Source organism: Heterodontus francisci, chromosome 29, assembly GCF_036365525.1.
Source record: "Heterodontus francisci isolate sHetFra1 chromosome 29, sHetFra1.hap1, whole genome shotgun sequence".
Classification (NCBI taxonomy): domain Eukaryota; kingdom Metazoa; phylum Chordata; class Chondrichthyes; order Heterodontiformes; family Heterodontidae; genus Heterodontus; species Heterodontus francisci.
This window is the reverse complement of record NC_090399.1, coordinates 51963673-51983816: the sequence shown is the minus strand read 5'-3', so window position 1 is coordinate 51983816 and position 20144 is coordinate 51963673. Positions and strand designations below refer to the sequence as shown.

General features: G+C 42.1%; 1 protein-coding gene across 1 annotated transcript in view; it reads right to left on the bottom strand.

Moving 5' to 3' along the window:
- Positions 1 to 19085, bottom strand: part of LOC137346291 (H-2 class II histocompatibility antigen, A-U alpha chain-like) — a 41857-nt gene extending 22772 nt beyond the window's left edge. Inside the window, exons 1-2 of the mRNA XM_068009772.1 lie at positions 18933 to 19085; positions 12520 to 12768 (exon numbers count right to left, since the gene is read on the bottom strand). Coding sequence (XP_067865873.1) covers positions 12520 to 12768; positions 18933 to 18999 — 316 coding nt within the window. The 5' untranslated portion in view covers positions 19000 to 19085. The remainder of the gene's footprint in view (positions 1 to 12519; positions 12769 to 18932) is intronic.
- Between the last annotated feature and the right edge of the window lie 1059 nt (positions 19086 to 20144).

The window sequence follows — 20144 nt, the reverse complement described above, 5'->3', positions numbered from 1 at the left end:
TTCTATTTGGTATATCTCTGGATCAGCTTGCTGTGCTGCAATGACAGACGATCTGTTAAACATCTCATTTGGATTATCTAAATCCCCAAATAAGGTTTCAGATACTTGGCTATCTATTTGTGGTGCCCCTTTTACCTGTGACAGTGGATCCTGTTTAGCCATTGCTCGGGAAACTACACACGTAGGAAATATTCCCGGAACTTGCACCTGTAATTGCTCCGTTTCCTTAATTTCACTTGGTTCCTCTATAGGAGGAACTATAGGAGAAACTGATACTTTTGATCCAGCCAAATCATTTCCTAGGAGTAGATCAATTCACTTTACTGGTAAACTGTGGACAACACCTACAGTTACTATCCCAGTTAGAAAGTCACTCTCTAGGTATACTTTATACAAAGGTACGGGTATATACTCCCCGCCAATTCCATTTACTAAAACTTTAGTATTCAAGGCGCTCTCTGGTGGAAACCTCATATCTTTCCCCAGCAAGAGAGTTTGGGTCGCTCCTGTATCCCTGAGTATAATGATCGGTTTTCCTGCCTCACTTACAGGATACGGAATTATTCTCCCCTTTGACAAAAAATCATTATTACTCTCAGGTATTTTATTCTTAACCTCAACACTCGTTTTAGTTTTAGTATCTGGTTTCACAGTCACAGCTGTCATTAATGTTATAGCCTGGTCTGCTAGACACTCAGTCAGAGTCTTTTCCTCTGCACTAACTTTGCGTACCCAAATGAGTCCTATGGGTTTACCTCGCAATTTCCAGCACTCTGAACAAAGATGACCCGTTTTGTTGCAATGATAACACTTTGGCTTGCGATCCTCATTTCTACCCTCAGCACCTTCCTTTCTGACCTGAGGAGGTGAACCCGGGGTATTCCCAGCTGTTCCTTCTTGTCCCCAGCTACTTGCCTTCCTTTCACTCTCCCACTTTCTATCCTGCTCAGGTTTATGGGAGCAACGGACAAAATAGTCTGGCGAATTCACAAGCTCAAAATCATCAGCAATCTCTGCTGAGTGCCTAGCTTTCAAAACTTTAAGGTTATCTAAATGAGTTTTCACTACTGAAGGAATGGCGCTTTTAAACTCTTAAGAGAATCAATTCTCAAAGGTTCTCATATGCGGTTTCTATCTTTAATGCCCGTATCCAACGGTCAAAATTCATTTGCTTCACCCTCTCAAATTCTAAATATGTCTGCCCAGTCAATCTCTGTAAGTTCCTAAACTTCTGACGGTAAGCTTCAGGGACTAACTCATTCGCAGCAAGAATAGCCTTTTTTGCCATCTCATAATCTGCAGAAGCCTCTTCAGAAAGCATGGCATAAACTTCATGAGCTCTGTCTACCAGCCTGCCCTGCATGAGCAATGTCCAGCTTTCTTTTGGCAATTTCATCTGTTTGGCTATTTTTTCAAAAGAAACGAAAAATGCCTCTACATCCCTTTCCTCAAACTTAGGAAGAGCCTGTATAAATTTAAATAACTTCTCACTGGGTCCTGATCTAAACTCAGATTCTTCCTGACCCGAATTTTCCCTGGATTCTACCGTTTTGTCTTAGTTCCATCTCTTTTAACTTAAATTCCTTCTCTTCTCTTTCACTTTCTCTCTGAAATGCTCTCTTTCTCCCTTTCCTCTTTTTCCAATTCAAGTTTTCTTGGTGCTATTGTTTTTTCTTTTTCCCGTTGAAGCTCGTTTTTTCATTTTTAACTGAATCCTAGCCAATTCCATTGCATTTCTCTTGGACCTACTACCCTCTTGTCCCTCATACTCGTTTTCTTGTTCCTCGTGTTGCCCTTCATCTGTATCATCATTATCTTCTAATTCCAGATGTTTGGCTATTACGTCAATTATCACTGCCTTTTTGGCACCTGATTTCAATTCCAACCCCAATTTCGCTGCCAATTCTTTTAATTTGTTCTTAGTTAAAGTTATCAAGCCACTCAGGGAAACATTCTGCTTTGCCAAAAACTCTGCTACAACCACTAATGCCACAACAATGGTATAGACTGTACCTCATTATATAAGAGACCTGGTTCTTTTAATTTCTTTGCAATTGGTGTTAGATTTAGATCCCAACAATCGAGTTTATGATTGATATGAAGCCAGACTCGACAGCAATTAATATGATACCAAACACAAGCCCCCAATTTAATATGTTATCTCAGAAACGAGTAATTAATATGATTCCAAATGCAAGCCCTCCAGATTAGTCTGATTCTGATCCCAGACACGAGCCACCGAATTAAATATGAATCAACTGCGAGTGAGTCCCAATTAAGATATGATTTAAATCCTGAGAAATCCAATTAATATGTGCTTCAAACCTCGAAAAAGCCTCTAATTAATATGTTATTCAAATCCCGGACGAGCCCCCAATTAATAAATTGCGACCGATCGCTCCAGTCAAAGCCCGCAATCAAAATATACAATTCTGATTGTGGTGGGAGAAACGCACTGATAATTCAATCTCGTTCATCCACAGATTAACTAACATACCATTTTAAACTTTCCAAATTAAAGAGAGGCCCAGCCAAATTGTACCATCTATTAACCCCCGAATGAGGCTAACCAAACCAGGTGTCTTTAAATCAACAAATTAACTGTTTAATTTTTAAAAAACTAAATCCTTAAGCACTATGAAGATATAAACAACATTTAAATAGAAAAAATTAGAGTCCTTGCAAATTTACAGTCCAATGTTGCTTGAAGTCCTCACAGCTGTCCGATGGGGAAACAAGGTTCTTCAACAGTAGAACAGTCCATAGTCTAATTCCAGCAATAAGTGATGCTTTCCTTCTCCAGTGATGGATTTCAATAATTAACCACTTGCAAACGCTTTCAATAGAATCAATCTGACTCTAGAGTTTTTGAGGGATAAAAGATTGTCACAGTCTAACTTCCCTTCCTTCAGTTTAAATTATCAGAGATCTCTGTTTTGGTTTGACTTTTTTCGAATTTTGAGAGATAATAACTAAACAGACTAGATTCTCTTCCTTCAGTTTAAATGGCTGAGAGCTCGTCTTTCAGGTGGTAACACCAGCTGTCTGTCTGTGTCCTCCTAGAACAGACTGTCTTCAACTAAAAAGCCAGTTCAAAAATAATTGTAACATTATATATCCGGTCCTGGGTCCCTGAATGGCTGTTGCCAGGTAACCAGGATGCATTCTCTGAAGCTGGTTGCTTCTCTCTCCATATAGTTGCATCCAACGGCAACCAAAATGCATTTTCTTTAACTCCTGAGGCTTGCTGGTTCTTAAAACAGCACGGCTCCTTTTCCAGCTTTAAAGACACACCACATAGTCCCCGGAGAAAACAAATTACAGGACCATGACAGTAGCAAAATAAATACAACATAATAGGTAGTTTGTAGAGTGTAAAAAATGACCAATTCATAAATCAGTAGGAGACCATTTAGTCGGATCAGAAATGAAACATTTTCAATACGCAGTGGAGGGCAATCTAACTAAAGAAAGAGATTACATTTATATAACCCCTTAACTCATCCTTAACACATCCCTAGGTAAATTATATAGAATGATTTCCATCTGTTATGTGTACAGCTAGATCCTGAAAACAGAAAATGAGATGCAAGACTAAATTCATTTGCATCTGATGTTGTTGGCTGGGGGATATATCTGGGAGAATTCCCTGCTCTTGTTGCAATAGTACCATATGATCTTTTATATCAACCTTTGAGGGCAAATGTGACCTCAGGTTAACACCGCATCTAAAAGTCAATATATTGATCTCCCCTACTTAAGTTTGATTTAATTTCTTCTTGGGATTTGCATGACTGTCAAGGTCACATTTATTGTCCATTCTTCGCTGCACTGAGAAGGTGGTGGTGGGCCTTCTGTGTGGTGAAGGTGTAGGAAGTCCCAGGATATTTACGCACTGAGAATAAAGGAATGCCAATATATGTTCAAGTCAGGGTGGAATTTGAAGGTGATGGTGTTCCTACACATTGCTCGTCTTATTTCTAGTAGACTTTGAATAGCAGGGAGGTGCTGTTAAAGTAACCTTAGTAAGTTGCTGCAGTGTCAGCCTAAATGATGCGCTAATCCCTCTACAGTGGTCCTTGAATCTTCAATCTCTGACTCAAGGGCAACAGTGCTATCAACAGATCCAAAATGACACCTATACCGTTAAAAATCTTGTGTTTAGTGTGTGTCCGAATCATCAATTCTCATGTGTCTGTAGTACCAAAAATCATGAATGGGCTCAAGTAACGATGAGGTGTTTAGATAACCATACTGATTGGCTCAAATATACCACTGACTAAATGTGAACCAATGAACAATCATTTCCATTCACGTGACAAATAGTAAAAGCTACCAATCAATTACCAGGATAAAACCAGACAATCGACAGTATCAAATCAGCACCTGATTAAAGGATGGCATCTACTTAATCCATTAAATACACTGGGGGCGTGGTGGGGTTTGGTGGAGAGGCAGAGGTTGAAACCATTTTTAAAATTTGTTTTGTGGGATGTGGGCGTCGCTGGCTAGGCCAGAATTTATTGCCCAGTCCTAATTACCCTTTCCCACCCCTATTGAGGGAAAAAGGCATTGAAGTGGGTGATCAGCCATGATCGTATTGAATGGCAGGGCAGGCTTAATGGGCTGAATGGCCTACTCCAGCGTTCCTGACTGACTGGCTTGCTAGGCCATTTCAGAGGGCATTTTAAGAGTCAACCACATTACCTGCCTGACCAGGTAAGGATGGCAGATTTCCTTCCCTCAAGGACATTGGTGAATCAGATTGATTTTTACAACAATCAATGATTTCATGGTCATAATTAGGCTAGCTTTCAATTCCAGAATTATTAGTTGAATTCAAATTTCATCATCTGCCGTGGTGGGATTTGAACCCAGGTCCTCTGAGCAGTAGCCTGGCCTCTGGATTACTAGTCCAGTAACATTACCACTACGCCACCCGGGGGAATGTGGTAGGCAGGCAGTTACAACCTATGGGGATTATTTACTGCCCTGTTCTTAATTGATTCCTGTGCATTGTCATTTTAAACCCCCACTTTTTTTTTTAAGAGAAAGTCTGCATCATTGTAGTTGTTCTCCATGTTGCACAACATGCTAATACAGAGAAGACTGCAGTTGGAGGAGGCAGAACAGCAGCGAATGTCACCATCGCAGAAGAACGAATTGAATGAAAGAGAGATATACAGAGAAATGTGGTTGATTCTAAAATGCCCTCTGAAATGGCCTAGCAAGCCACTCAGTTGTATCAAACCACTACGAAGTCTAAGAAAAGCAATGAAACTGGACGGACCACCCGGCATCGATCTAGATACCGGAAACGACAACGGTAAACCCAGCTCAGTCGACCCTGCAAAGTTCTCCTTACTAACATCTGGGGGCTTGTGCCAAAATTGAGAGAGCTGTCCCACAGACTAGTCAAGCAACAGCCTGACATAGTTATACTCACCGAATAATACGTTACAAATAACACCATCACCATCCCCTGGTATGTCCTGTCCCACCGGCAGGACAGACTCAGCAGAGGTGGGGGCACAGTGGTATGCTTTCGGGAGAGAGTTGCTCTGGGAGTCCTCAACATTGACTTCAGACCCCATGAGTCTCATGGCATCAGGTCAAACATGGACAAGGAAACTTCCTGCTGATTACCACCCACCGCCCTCCCTCAGCTGATGAATCAGTACTCCTCCATGTTAAACACCAATTGGAAGAAGCACTGAGGGTAACAAGGGCACAGAATGTACTCTGGGTGGGGGACTTCAATGTCCATCAACAAGAATGGCTCGGTAGCACCACTACTGACCGAGCTGGCCGAGTGCTAAAGGACATAGCTGCTAGACTGGGTATGCGGCAGATGGTGAGGGAATCAACAAGAGGGAAAAACATACTTGACCTCGTCCTCACCAATCTACCTGTAGCAGATGCATCTGTCCATGACAATATTGGTAGGAGTGACCAACGCACAGTCCTTGTGGAGATGAAGTCCTGTCTTCATATTGAGGCACAGTGGGCCATCAGCAGCAGCAGAATTATATTCAACCACAATCTGTAACCTCAGCCCGGCATATCCCTCACTCTACCATTACCATCAAGCCGGGAGACCAACCCTGGTTCAAAGAACAGTGCAGGAGGGCATGCCAGGAGCAGCACCAGGCATACCTCAAAATGAGGTATCAACCTAGTGAAGCTACAACACAGGGCTACTTGTGTGGCAAACACCACAAGCAGCATGCAACAGACAGGGCTAAGCGATCCCACAAGCAACAGATCAGATCTAAGCTCTGCATTCCTGCCACATCCAGTTGTCAATGGTGGTGGACAATTAAACAACTAACTGGAGGAGGAGGAGGCTCCACAAATATCCCCATCCTCAACAATGGGGGAGCCCAGCACACCAGTGCAAAAGATAAGGCTGAAGCAAGGTGAGGCAAGAGTGACTGCCCTTGACATCAAAGCAGCATTTGACCGAGTATGGTATCAAGGAGCCCTAGCAAAACTGAAGTCAATGGGAATCGAGGGAAAAACTCTCCGCTGGTTGGAATCATACTTAACACAAAGGAAGATGGTTGTGGTTGTTAGAGGTCAATCATCTGTCCCAGCACATCAGTTCAGGAGTTCCTCAGGGTAGTGTCCTAGGTCCTTGGGTACTTGGGCCGCAAATAGACTTGACTGTGCTGAAGAATTCACACATGTCGTAGCTGTCAGTGAGTCGCTGTACTTTCTGCGTTCTTCCAGCCCACCAGCTGTTCTTTAGGTCACGGGTTTTTTGCTGAACCTCGGCCTTCAATTGTCTGTATACCTGCTTTTTCTCCCCCCTCGAATTTTAATGATGCTTCCAGTTCAGGAACACCTTGCGCTTGCAATCTCCTGGTTGTTCTTGGCAAGCCAGTCTTGATGTTCCTTGGTCCAGAAATTAAGAGTATCTTCGCAAGTGCTGATGATGGTAGCATCGAGGGTAGACAAGGCATTGTGGACATTCTGTGGTTCCTGCTTATTGAGTGTTGCCAAGTTGCTTGTAAGTTGCTGCCTGAGTCAGTCTTTCTTTGCAGAGTCCTTGATACCATCGATATTTATTTTCCTATTGTACTGCTTCTGCTGCCAATGCCGTTTTTGTGCTGGGTTTATGGAGATAGTAGCTCGGATTAGGCGATGGTTGGTTCAGCAGTCATTGGCTCCAATCATGGCACGGGTGATGCAAACATCCTTGCGTTCCTTCGCTGGGACGATGATATAGTCAAGCAACTGATTCATGGGAATCTCTTGCCCGAGACCACCCAAAATGGAGAAGAAGCATTTGTGACGGTGCCAGACAGTTCAAACAACTTTGACATGCCCAGTGTTACAACCAAGCTGGGAGAAATGCACTATTAATTCAGTCCCACTTCTCCACGGGTCACAACATATCAATAGATTTTCCCACCTGCTGAAGAATAGCCACCTAGATACACTATTTGTTCCCCAGAATAAAGGACACTAACCAGGTTTCCACCACCAACATTATTTATTAGAAAAAAAGTCTTAACCACTAATGAGATAAATCTATATATATGGAAAACTCCTTATTTCCCTCACCCTCATGCACACACACATACATTTAAAAAAATGGTTAACCAGGGAAAAAGGATTTTTCATTTATAGCTGTTTCATAGGAATAAAAATGAATCATGAAAATAATTCAGTTTGTCACATTCAGGTAAGAAATTCTTCGGTTGGGTGAGGTATCCCAGAGTCGAATGCCACTCTAAGTCTCGCTAGACAAGGTTGATGAACAGTTTGTGATGGGTAGGCGCTCAAGGTAATTTGGCTACAGCAGGCATCACATAGGTCTTTCAACAGGAGTGTAGCAACAAGTCTACTTAGGACTCACCGCTGCAGGGGAGCAATAGAAGCTCTCTTCAGGTTCCAGTATTTCCCAAAACACAGGAGGTTTCTACCACACTGGATGCAAGAATTCTTCAGAGACGGGAGACATTGGAAATCTGCCACCTTTCAAATTAAGGAGTTCTTTTCAAGAAATGCAAGTCTCTTTTACAGAGAGAGGACTTTTTCTGGCCTTCCACTTTGATCTCCAGGCAGGTCGAAATCAAATTTCAAATGCATGCTCTTTGCCCAACTCACTGGTCTTGTAAAAAAAGAGTCCAATGTGAAAGTAAACCTTCCTGAGCTGATCACATGACCAGACACAAGGTCTCCCCTGTCATTTAAAGTGTTGCTTTGAGGAGGTCAAAAACCCCTGGCCGGCTTCCTTGAAACTGCTAGCTTTCCTATTCTTGTATACAAAGTCAACATCCAAAAACTCCGTTCCGAAGAAGGGTCACTGACCCGAAACGTTAACTCTGCTTCTCTTTCCACAGATGCTGCCAGACCTGCTGAGTGGTTCCAGCATTTCTTGTTTTTATTCCAAAAATTCCAGCTATTTTCAGGTATCCATGTCCACTGAAAATCCTTTTCCAGCTTTTTAAAGCACACAGAATTTTAAGATTTTAGTACAAAAATAAAATCTTTGTAGCACCAGGCAGTGACCAAGTCCAAACAACGGAAAGAGCATTTGGAAATTCGAGCATCCTATCCACTCGCCTCACCAAACACTACCTACCCCACCTGCGGCAGAGTGTGCAGATCTAGACAATGCCAGGCAATGACCATCTCAAAGAAAAGGTAATCCAACCATCTCCCCATGATGTTCAAAGGCATTACCATCGCTGAACCGCCACCCCCCCCCCCAACTATCAAGGTTACCACTGACCCAAATGAACTGGAGTAGCCATATAAATACCGTGGCTACAAGAGCAGCTAGGAATCCTGCATGAGTAACACACCTCCTGACTCCCCAAAGCCTGTCCACCATCTACAAGGCACAAGTCAGGAGTGTGATGGAATACTCACCACTTGCCTGGATTGGTGCAGCTCCAACAACACTCAAGAAATTCGACACCATCCAGGACAAGGCAGCCCGCTTGATTGGCAACCCATCTACAAACATTCACTCCCTCCACCACCGACGCACAGTGGCAGCAGTGTGCACCATCTACAAGATGCACTGCAGCAACTCACCAAGGCTCCTTAGACAGCACCTTCCAAACCCGTGACCTCGACCAACTAGAAGGACAAGGGCAACAGATGCATTGAAACACCACCACCTGCAAGTTCCCCTCCAAGTCACACATCATCCTGACTCGGAACTATATTGCCGTTCCTTCATTGTCACTGGGTAAAAATCCTGAAACTCCCTTCCTAACAGCACTGTGGGTGCACCTACAGCCCAAGATCTGCAGCGGTTCAAAAAGACAGCTCACCACCACCTTCTCAAGGGCAATTAGTTTAGTTTAGTTTAGAGATACAGCACTGAAACAGGCCCTTCGGCCCACCGAGTCTGTGCCGACCATCAACCACCCATTTATACTAATCCTACACTAATCCCATATTCCTACCACATCCCCACCTGTCCCTATATTTCCCGACCACCTACCTATACGAGGGGCAATTTATAATGGCCAATTAACCTATCAACCTGCAAGTCTTTGGCATGTGGGAGGAAACCGGAGCTCCTGGAGGAAACCCACGCAGACACAGGGAGAACTTGCAAACTCCACACAGGCAGTACCCAGAATTGAACCCGGGTCGCTGGAATTAGAGATGGGCAATAAATGCTGGTCTAGCCAGCGACGCCCACATCCCCCGAACCCATTAAAAAAATTGGCTAGATCACGGAGCTTCAAAGTGGCTAATGGTTGTCATGATCTGCATGCTTCTGCAATTCTTGGCACTGCACTTTAGGAGGGATGTGATGGCTTTCGAGAGAGTCCAGAAAGGAATTACGAAAATGATTCCAGGGATTAATTTATTAGTTGAATAAATTGAAGAATCTGGGGTTGTTCTCTTTAGAGAAGAGAATGTTGAGAAGAGATTTGACTGAGGCATTCAAAATCATGAAGTGTTTAGACAGAGTAGATGGGTAGGAGGATTACAGGGGACATGAGGAAAAACATCTTCACCCAGAGAGTGGTTGGTGTCTGGAATTCACTGCCAGGAACGGTGGTGGAGGCAGAAACATTCAACACTTAAAAGGTACCTGGACATGCACCTGAAGTGCTGTAACCTGCAAAGCTATGGACCAGGTGCTGGTAGGTGGGATTAGATCGGGCGGCTAGTTTTTTTTTGGCCGGCGCAGACAGGCTGGCCGAATGGCCTCTTTCCGTGCCATAATTATTCTATGGTTGTTTGGACAGAGTAGATACAGAAAAGATGTTTCCATGAACCAGAGGACACTGATTTAAGGTGATTGGCAAAAGAACCAGAGGTGAAATGAGGATTTTTTTAAATGCAGTGAGTGCTTATGATCTGGAATGCACTGCCTGAGAGTGTGGTGGAGGCAGATTCAGTGGTAGCTTTCAAAAGGGAATTGGATAAACATCTAAAGAGAAGAAATTTGAAGGGCTATCAAGAAAAGGTGGGGGTGTAGGACTAGCTGATTTGCTGTTGCAGAGAGCTGGCACGGATATAAAAGGGCTGATTGGCCGCCTACCATGCTGTAACCTTTCTATGATTCTATTCGACATTAAGTTTGTGTGCACTAACCCCTTTACATCTGGCACGCTTTGCATCAGCAACATCCTGGGTGTCACCATCGAGCAGAAACTGAATGGGACCAGCCATACAAATACTGTGGCTACTAGAGCAGGTCAGAAGCTGGGAATTCTATGGTGAGTAACTCACCTCCTCATTCCCCAAAGTCTGTTCATCATCTACAAGGTACAAGTTAGGAGTGTGATGGAATATTGTCCACTTGCCTGGATGAGTGCGGCTCCAACAATACTCAGGAAGCTCGACACCATACAGGCCAAAGCAGCCTGCTTGATCGGCACCCCGTCCACCACCTTCAACATTCACTCCCTCCATCACCGGCACACAGTGGCAGCAGTGTGTACCATCTACAAAATGCACTGCTCCAACTCATCAAGGCTCTTTTGACAACACCCTCCAAACCTGTGACCTCTACCACCTAGAAGAACAAGGGCAGCAGATGCATGGGAACATCACCACCTGCAAGTTCCCCTCCAAGCCACATGCCACCCTGACCTGGAACTATATCGCCGTTCCTTCACTGCTGCTGGGTCTAAATCCTGGAACTTCCTTCTTAAGTGGATGTTCCTACACTTCAAGGACTGCAGCAGTTCAAGAAGGCAGCTCACTGCCACCTTGTAAAGAGCAATTACGGATGGGCAACAAATGCTGGCTTAGCCAGCGACGCCCACGACCCATGAAAGAATAAAGTGTGCTTGCTGTGGATGCCATATTGCAACCCTAAGGGGACTCGTACCACCCAAAAAATGAGTGCTACTGAGCCCAATTTCAGCCCCTTAGAATGCAAAACCACCTAGTTTTGCTAACCTAAATAAAACGGGCCCCAGCTAGAATATTATGTCCAATTCTGCCCACTACACTTTAGGAAGAACATGAAGACTTTGGAGAGGGTCACAATGTCCTCTCTAATTTCCCTTTGCTGATGCAGCCCATTTGTTGCATTGCTTGGTCCCTTTAAGATTACAGCATAACTACACATGCTTACACCTTAAAGGAACTGCTTCTTTGCGCAGGGCCTGTTTGCCCCCTGCATAGTGAGTTCTGGATTGCTGTGCATTCGTACAGCCACATAAATTAGAGGGAACGGAGAAGTTACAGAAGAGATTTACTAGAATGATTCCAGGGATGAGAGATTACAGCTATGTGGATAGATTGGAGAAGCTGGGGTTATCCTCCTTACAACAGAGAAGACTGAGAGGAGATTTGATAGAGGTGTTTAGATAGAGAAAATAAAGAGAAACTGTTTCCAAAGGCAGAAAGGCTGATAATCAAAGGGCACAGATTTCAGGTGTGTGGCAAAAGAACAAGAGGCATCATGAGGAAAAACCTTTCTATGCAACGAATGGTTAGGATCAGGAATACACTGCCTGATAGAGTGATGGATGTAGGTTCAATGGTAGCATTTAAAAGAGAATTGGATAAATATTTGAAAAATAAGAAAATGCAAATATATAGGGAAAGAGCAGGAGAGTGGGACTAACTGGATTGCTCTTTGAAAGAACAGACTTGATGGGCCGATTGGCCTCCTCCAGTGCTGTGTTATTCTATGAAAACTATGCAAGTGGTATTTACAGTATAACCTTCCAAGTACAGACCCCGTTTGTTAAAACATTTAGTAAAACACAAAGCACCACCCCTCCTCGCCAATACACTGCGGTGTCAGATTGGTTGACAGCATTCAATCTTGGATGAGCCCTAATTTCGATCAAATAAACACTGGGAAAACCGAAGTCATTTCCTTCACCCTCACCATTATTTTAGGTTCAATCTGTGTTCACAAGTTCAGCACATATTCGACACTAAAATGAGCTTCCAGCCCTGCTCTCTCCTCTCTATCACAAAGCCCCCCTGATTCACGGTTCAAGCCCAGCCCAGGTTACCCAGAACACTAACTGCACCCGCGGGTGAGAGTGGCGGGGGTGGGGTTTAGTCTCTTACTTTTCGGTTCCGGGGGCGCGTGCGATAGATTCTTCCAAACATTTAAATTCTGTTTCACGATGGCCATTTGAGCTGAGATCCCCGCCTCTCCTGCCCGCATGGTGAGGTGCTGGAAGTCGGGAATCCGCGCCACCTCCTTCTTCAGATTGAAATCCATGTAGAAAACCTCATCCCCGTCCACCTCCAGATCAAACTGTTTATCCGGGCTGCGATCCTGCACAACATAGACCTGGAACTCTTCGTGCTCGTCTGTGTGAGAGAGAGAGAAACTCAGCATCAAACATAACTCACTGAACCTCACTGGTAGCATTCACCCAGGAAAATAAAATATTATTATGCAATGGGGATATTCACCGATATTAAACAGGAATAAACACCGATATTAAACAGGAATAAACACCGATATTTAAACAGGAATAAACACCGATATTTAAACAGGGATAAACACCGATATTTAAACAGGAATAAACACAGATATTAAACAGGAATAAACACAGATATTAAACAGGAATAAACAGAGATATTAAACAGGAATAAACAGAGATATTAAACAGGAATAAACAGAGATATTAAACAGGAATAGACACATATTAAACAGGAATAGACACATATTAAACAGGAATAGACACATATTACACAGGAATAAACAGATATTACACAGGAAGAAAACACATCTTAATACAGGGATAGACCGAATTTTAAAGAGATATCACCTGGTATGCATACCAATTAAAAATCATTTCATAATTCCACCTTCTAACTTATTTTCTGTTAAATTAATAAATTAATCCTTAATCTTATTGAGTGAAACTGGCCCAGTGGACAAATACCTCTGAACGCCTAAATGTTGCAGGATCAAGGTTACCTTAGTTAGGGTACCCCTTCTTAAAAATTCTGTTTTGTTCCATTCAGTATGCAAGTGCTTAATCAGATAGTCAGGATGGTAGTTGCTTTTAACAATATATTTACAACTTGCACTGATATGGTACCTTTAATCTAATGAAACATGCCAAAGTGCTTCACAGAGGTGAAAATAACTGGAAGCCAAGTAGTGGTTAATCAGATGTTCTGGACACTTGGCGATATATTTCCAACCTGCACTGAAAGCAGCTTTAATCTAATGAAACATGCCGAAGTGGTTAAAATACCTAGAAACCAAGTAGTGGCAAAAAGTGGCAAACTCGTTACTGATACCAAGATCAGGGAGGGAGGTTCGTAGGGGACTTGTAAATGAGAGGGGAGAGGAAGCAAGGGGAGAGGTTTGGAGATAGAATTTCAGAATACGGGGACAAGACAGTTGAAGGAAAATTTGGTAGATTTCTTTCATAACATTTTGGGATCCAGTCTATGAGTAATTTGAGCCATGACATGTGATAAGTGTAACAGGCTTGGGAGGAACAGGTGGCTTTGGACGTATGGATCCCAAAACTCTCCATCACTGGGACTTTCCTCACATCATGTCTGGGTCTGTTGTAGACTAATTAATAGAGATTGATCGTTATGATTAGTCAACAACTCCATTATCATTGTATCATGTTACTACCAGGATAGTAAAAGGCAGACTCGATGGAGCTTGGTCTTTTCCATCCAGCATGTTCCTATGTTTCTAAGGCCTTGCATCAAAATTGGAGCAGGGGCAGAGAGGATGCAATGTTGGCCAGGGTTGGACAAGCAGAGGGTGTGCGCAGAAACAGGAATGAATGAGGTTGCTGAGGCAGAGAAGGGCACTGCTGTAGAGGGCTTATGGTAAGGACAAGAATTTTGAAGTCAATGTACTGGGGGACAGGAAGCCAGTGGAAAATGATGAGGACAGGCATAAGAGGAAGGTGGGAGTTAACAAGGGATAGGATACAGGCAGCATGATTTTGGATGAGTTACAGTCTGTGAAGTGTGGAATCAGGACACTTGCAATGAAGTTAGGAAATGATCAAGGGGTATATACATGGGTTAATAGCACTGAGGGCGAGGTTGGGCAGAGGTGGGCACTGTTACACAGTAGAATTAGGAGAATTAGGTAATCTTGTAAAGTCTGCACCTCAGCACCAATCAGGACACAGAGAATGAACACAATAGGATTTAGTTTCATGGTAAAGAGTGGGCAGGAACTGAACACAATGAGGTAGATGTTAGCCTTTAGGAAAATACAACTGGCAAAGACAGAACATGAGAATAGAATGGCAGTTACCATAAAACTGAACCCAAAAATCATTATATTCAATATGGTCATGGCTGATCTTAGGCTCAACTCCACTTTCCTGCCCAAAAATCATCCATGTAAATAGTAAGTGGATAGTAAGAGGTGGGTGGGGCCGATTAGGGACAAAGGGGGTAATGTATGCTAGGAGGTGCAGGGCAAGGCTAGAATACTTGAGTACAAAAAACAAAGAACAGTACAGCACAGGAACAGGCCATTCGGCCCTCCAAGCCTGCGCTGATCTTGATGCCTATCTAAACTAAAACCTTCTGCACTTCCGGGGACCGTATCCCTCTATTCCCATCCTATTCAGGTATTTGTCAAGATGCCTCTTAAACATCGCTATCGTACCTGCTTCCACCACCTCCCCCGGCAGCAAGTTCCAGGCACTCACCACCATCTGTGTAAAGAACTTGCTTTGCACATCCCCTCTAAGCTTTGCCCCTCACACCTTAAACCTATGTCCCATAATAACTGACTCTTCCACCCTGGGAAAAAGCTTCTGACTATCCACTCTGTCCATGCCACTTATAACTTTGTAAACCTCTATCATGTCGCCCCTCCACCTCCGTCGTTCCAGTGAAAACAATCCGAGTTAATCCAACCTCTCCTCATAACTAATGTCCTCCAGACCAGGCAACATCCTGGTAAACCTCTTCTGTACCCTCTCCAAAGCCTCCACGTCCTTCTGGTAGTGTGGCGACCAGAATTGCACGCAATATTCTAAGTGTGGCCTAACTAAAGTTCTGTACTCTGTTCTAAATGATTGGCCCCTTGTCCTGAAACTGTGCCGCATGCTTTACATTCCCCAACCAGTGGATACAATCTCTCAGTGTTTACTGTATCCAGCCCCTTCAGAATCTTGTATGTTTCAATGAGATTGCCTCTCAATATTCTGAACTCAGAGAATATAGGCTCAATTTACTCAGCCTCTCAAGGGCAACTCCCTCATCCTAGGGACCAACTTAGTGAAACTTTGCTGCACTGCCTCTGATGCAAGTATATCCTTTCTTAAATGTGGAGATCAAAACTGCACACTGACCCCAGTGAGATCAGGATTAGTAATATAATATAAATATAATAACACACAGCCCGCACTCCCTGTAATAACATCACACCGACCCCAGTGAGATCGGGATTATTAATATAATATAAATATAATAACACACAGCCCTCACTCCCTGTAATAACATCACACCGACCCCAGTGAGATCAGGATTATTAATATAATATAAATATAATAACACACAGCCCTCACTCTCTGTAATAACATCACACCGACCCCAGTGAGGTCAGGATTATTGATATAATATAAATATAATAACACACAGACCTCACTCCCTGTAATAACATCACACCGACCCCAGTGAGATCAGGATTATTAATATAATATAAATATAATAACACACAGCCCTGACTCCCTGTAATAACATCACACTGACCCCAGTGAGATCGGGATTATTAATATAATATAAATATAATAACACACAGACCTCACTCCCTGTAATAACATCACACCGACCCCAGTGAGATCAGGATTATTAATATAATATAAATATAATAACACACAGACCTCACTCCCTGTAATAACATCACACCGACCCCAGTGAGATCGGGATTATTAATATAATATAAATATAATAACACACAGACCTCACACCCTGTAATAACATCACACCGACCCCAGTGAGATCAGGATTATTGATATAATATAAATATAATAACACACAGACCTCACACCCTGTAATAACATCACACCGACCCCAGTGAGATCGGGATTATTGATATAAAAGAAATATAATAACACACAGACCTCACTCCCTGTAATAACATCACACCGACCCCAGTGAGATTGGGATTATTGATATAATATAAATATACTAACACACGGACCTCACTCCCTGTAATAACATCACACCGACCCCAGTGAGATCGGGATTATTAATATAATATAAATATAATAACACACAGACCTCACTCCCTGTAATAACATCACACCGACCCCAGTGAGATCGGGATTATTAATATAATATAAATATAATAACACACAGACCTCACTCCCTGTAATAACATCACACTGACCCCAGTGAGATCGGGATTATTAATATAATATAAATATAATAACACACAGACCTCACTCCCTGTAATAACATCACACCGACCCCAGTGAGATCAGGATTATTAATATAATATAAATATAATAACACACAGACCTCACTCCCTGTAATAACATCACACCGACCCCAGTGAGATCGGGATTATTAATATAATATAAATACAATAACACACAGACCTCACTCCCTGTAATAACATCACACCGACCCCAGTGAGATCAGGATTATTAATATAATATAAATACAATAACACACAGACCTCACTCCCTGTAATAACATCACACCGACCCCAGTGAGATCGGGATTATTAATATAATATAAATATAATAACACACAGACCTCACTCCCTGTAATAACATCACACCGACCCCAGTGAGATCAGGATTATTAATATAATATAAATATAATAACACACAGACCTCACTCCCTGTAATAACATCACACCGACCCCAGTGAGATCAGGATTATTGATATAATATAAATATAATAACACACAGACCTCACTCCCTGTAATAACATCACACTGACCCCAGTGAGATCAGGATTATTAATATAATATAAATATAATAACACACAGACCTCACTCCCTGTAATAACATCACACCGACCCCAGTGAGATCAGGATTATTGATATAATATAAATACAATAACACACAGACCTCACTCCCTGTAATAACATCACACCGACCCAGTGAGATCAGGATTATTAATATAATATAAATACAATAACACACAGACCTCACTCCCTGTAATAACATCACACCGACCCCAGTGAGATCAGGATTATTGATATAATATAAATATAATAACACACAGACCTCACTCCCTGTAATAACATCACACCGACCCCAGTGAGATCGGGATTATTGATATAATATAAATATAATAACACACAGACCTCACTCCCTGTAATAACATCACACCGACCCCAGTGAGATCGGGATTATTAATATAATATAAATATAATAACACACAGACCTCACACCCTGTAATAACATCACACCGACCCCAGTGAGATCGGGATTATTGATATAATATAAATATAATAACACACAGACCTCACACCCTGTAATAACATCACACCGACCCCAGTGAGATCGGGATTATTGATATAAAAGAAATATAATAACACACGGACCTCACTCCCTGTAATAACATCACACCGACCCCAGTGAGATCGGGATTATTAATATAATATAAATATAATAACACACAGCCCTCACTCCCTGTAATAACATCACACCGACCCCAGTGAGATCAGGATTATTAATATAATATAAATATAATAACACACAGCCCTCACTCCCTGTAATAACATCACACCGACCCCAGTGAGATCGGGATTATTAATATAATATAAATATAATAACACACAGCCCTCACTCCCTGTAATAACATCACACCGACCCCAGTGAGATCAGGATTATTAATATAATATAAATATAATAACACACAGACCTCACTCCCTGTAATAACATCACACCGACCCCAGTGAGATCGGGATTATTAATATAATATAAATACAATAACACACAGACCTCACTCCCTGTAATAACATCACACCGACCCAGTGAGATCGGGATTATTAATATAATATAAATATAATAACACACAGACCTCACTCCCTGTAATAACATCACACCGACCCCAGTGAGATCGGGATTATTAATATAATATAAATATAATAACACACAGACCTCACTCCCTGTAATAACATCACACCGACCCCAGTGAGATCGGGATTATTAATATAATATAAATACAATAACACACAGACCTCACTCCCTGTAATAACATCACACCGACCCCAGTGAGATCAGGATTATTAATATAATATAAATATAATAACACACAGACCTCACTCCCTGTAATAACATCACACTGACCCCAGTGAGATCAGGATTATTGATATAATATAAATATAATAACACACAGACCTCACTCCCTGTAATAACATCACACCGACCCCAGTGAGATCAGGATTATTAATATAATATAAATATAATAACACACAGCCCGCACTCCCTGTAATATCACACTGCCCCTAGGGAGGTCCGATATTAATATTTATAATCTATATTAAATTTTTCTATTTAATAACTCACATTCTCCAGCCCAGGCTCCGTGAATTAAAACCAATGTTAACACAGTAAAGTAACACCCAGTGTCCATTCTGTTCCTTTTGTTTCTCCCAAATGTGATCAGACTTCACGCAATGCCAGCTCCTCTTAGTCTCTCGAGCTAAGTTTCTGTCTCACTCACTTCACTGAAGTTTCACTCAGTAATTGACATGTGGTTTAACATTAATAAGCCAATCACAAACTGAGCTCTCCTCCATCAGCTGTTTCCAGGTGAAATGCAACAATGTTCTGAACTTCTCTGAATGAGCCTTGATCTTGTTTTTATTTGAGGAAGGATTGCAGTGAAAGTCTTCTTACAGAGTAAAGCTCCCTCTGCACTGACCCATCAAACACTCCCAGGGCAGGTAGAACATGGGTTAGGGTCAGAGTAAAGCTCCCTCTACATTGCCTCACTCAACCCCCTCAAATCAGACACAGCACAAGTTAGATCCAGTGTAAAGCTGGTCTACATTGTATAAGTTACCCCGATTGCACAAGTATTATGTTCTTTTCACAATCCAGAAATCTTGGGCTAGATTTTTATCTTCAGTGTCCGAGAACGAGTTTCACCAACCAGGTGAAAATTAGGGTGTGGTGCGCACATTTTATTGTCTATTGAATTTTGATGAGAAACCATGGGCAACTTCTGCCCAAAATTCTGACAGGTACTCTTTGCAGGAAAATATCTTATTCTTGGACATGTAAGATAATAATCTTGGCCCCTGGAACCTGTGTGAGTTAAGATTGTTACTAACATTGAACTAGAACAATCTTATGCTGAGAGTTGGGTTAAGAGTGGTAACATACATTTTGAATAGACCAACAGACAGAACAAATATTCAGCCTATTACACTGGGTTGGATATGAATCCCGATCCAAGAGATGAATGACTAATGTTAGTCTAATCCACTAGACCCCAAGTACATCCAACCATTAATCATACTATTGTTAATTGAGAAATCATGAAACCGGCTTTTATTCTGACATAGGCTGATGGATTGGAGAGTCAGATCAGTTAATATTAAATAGGCGTATCACTTTGATTCTCATTATTGGCCGCTTCATCTGACCAACTGCCAGATTTGAGGTAATAAGTAGTATGTGGAAATCTGTTTCAGGAGGGAATGCAAAATGGATAATAAGTATCTAATAAGTTTTACACTCCATTATATCTTCTTTTGCATTGAGATGAACGAG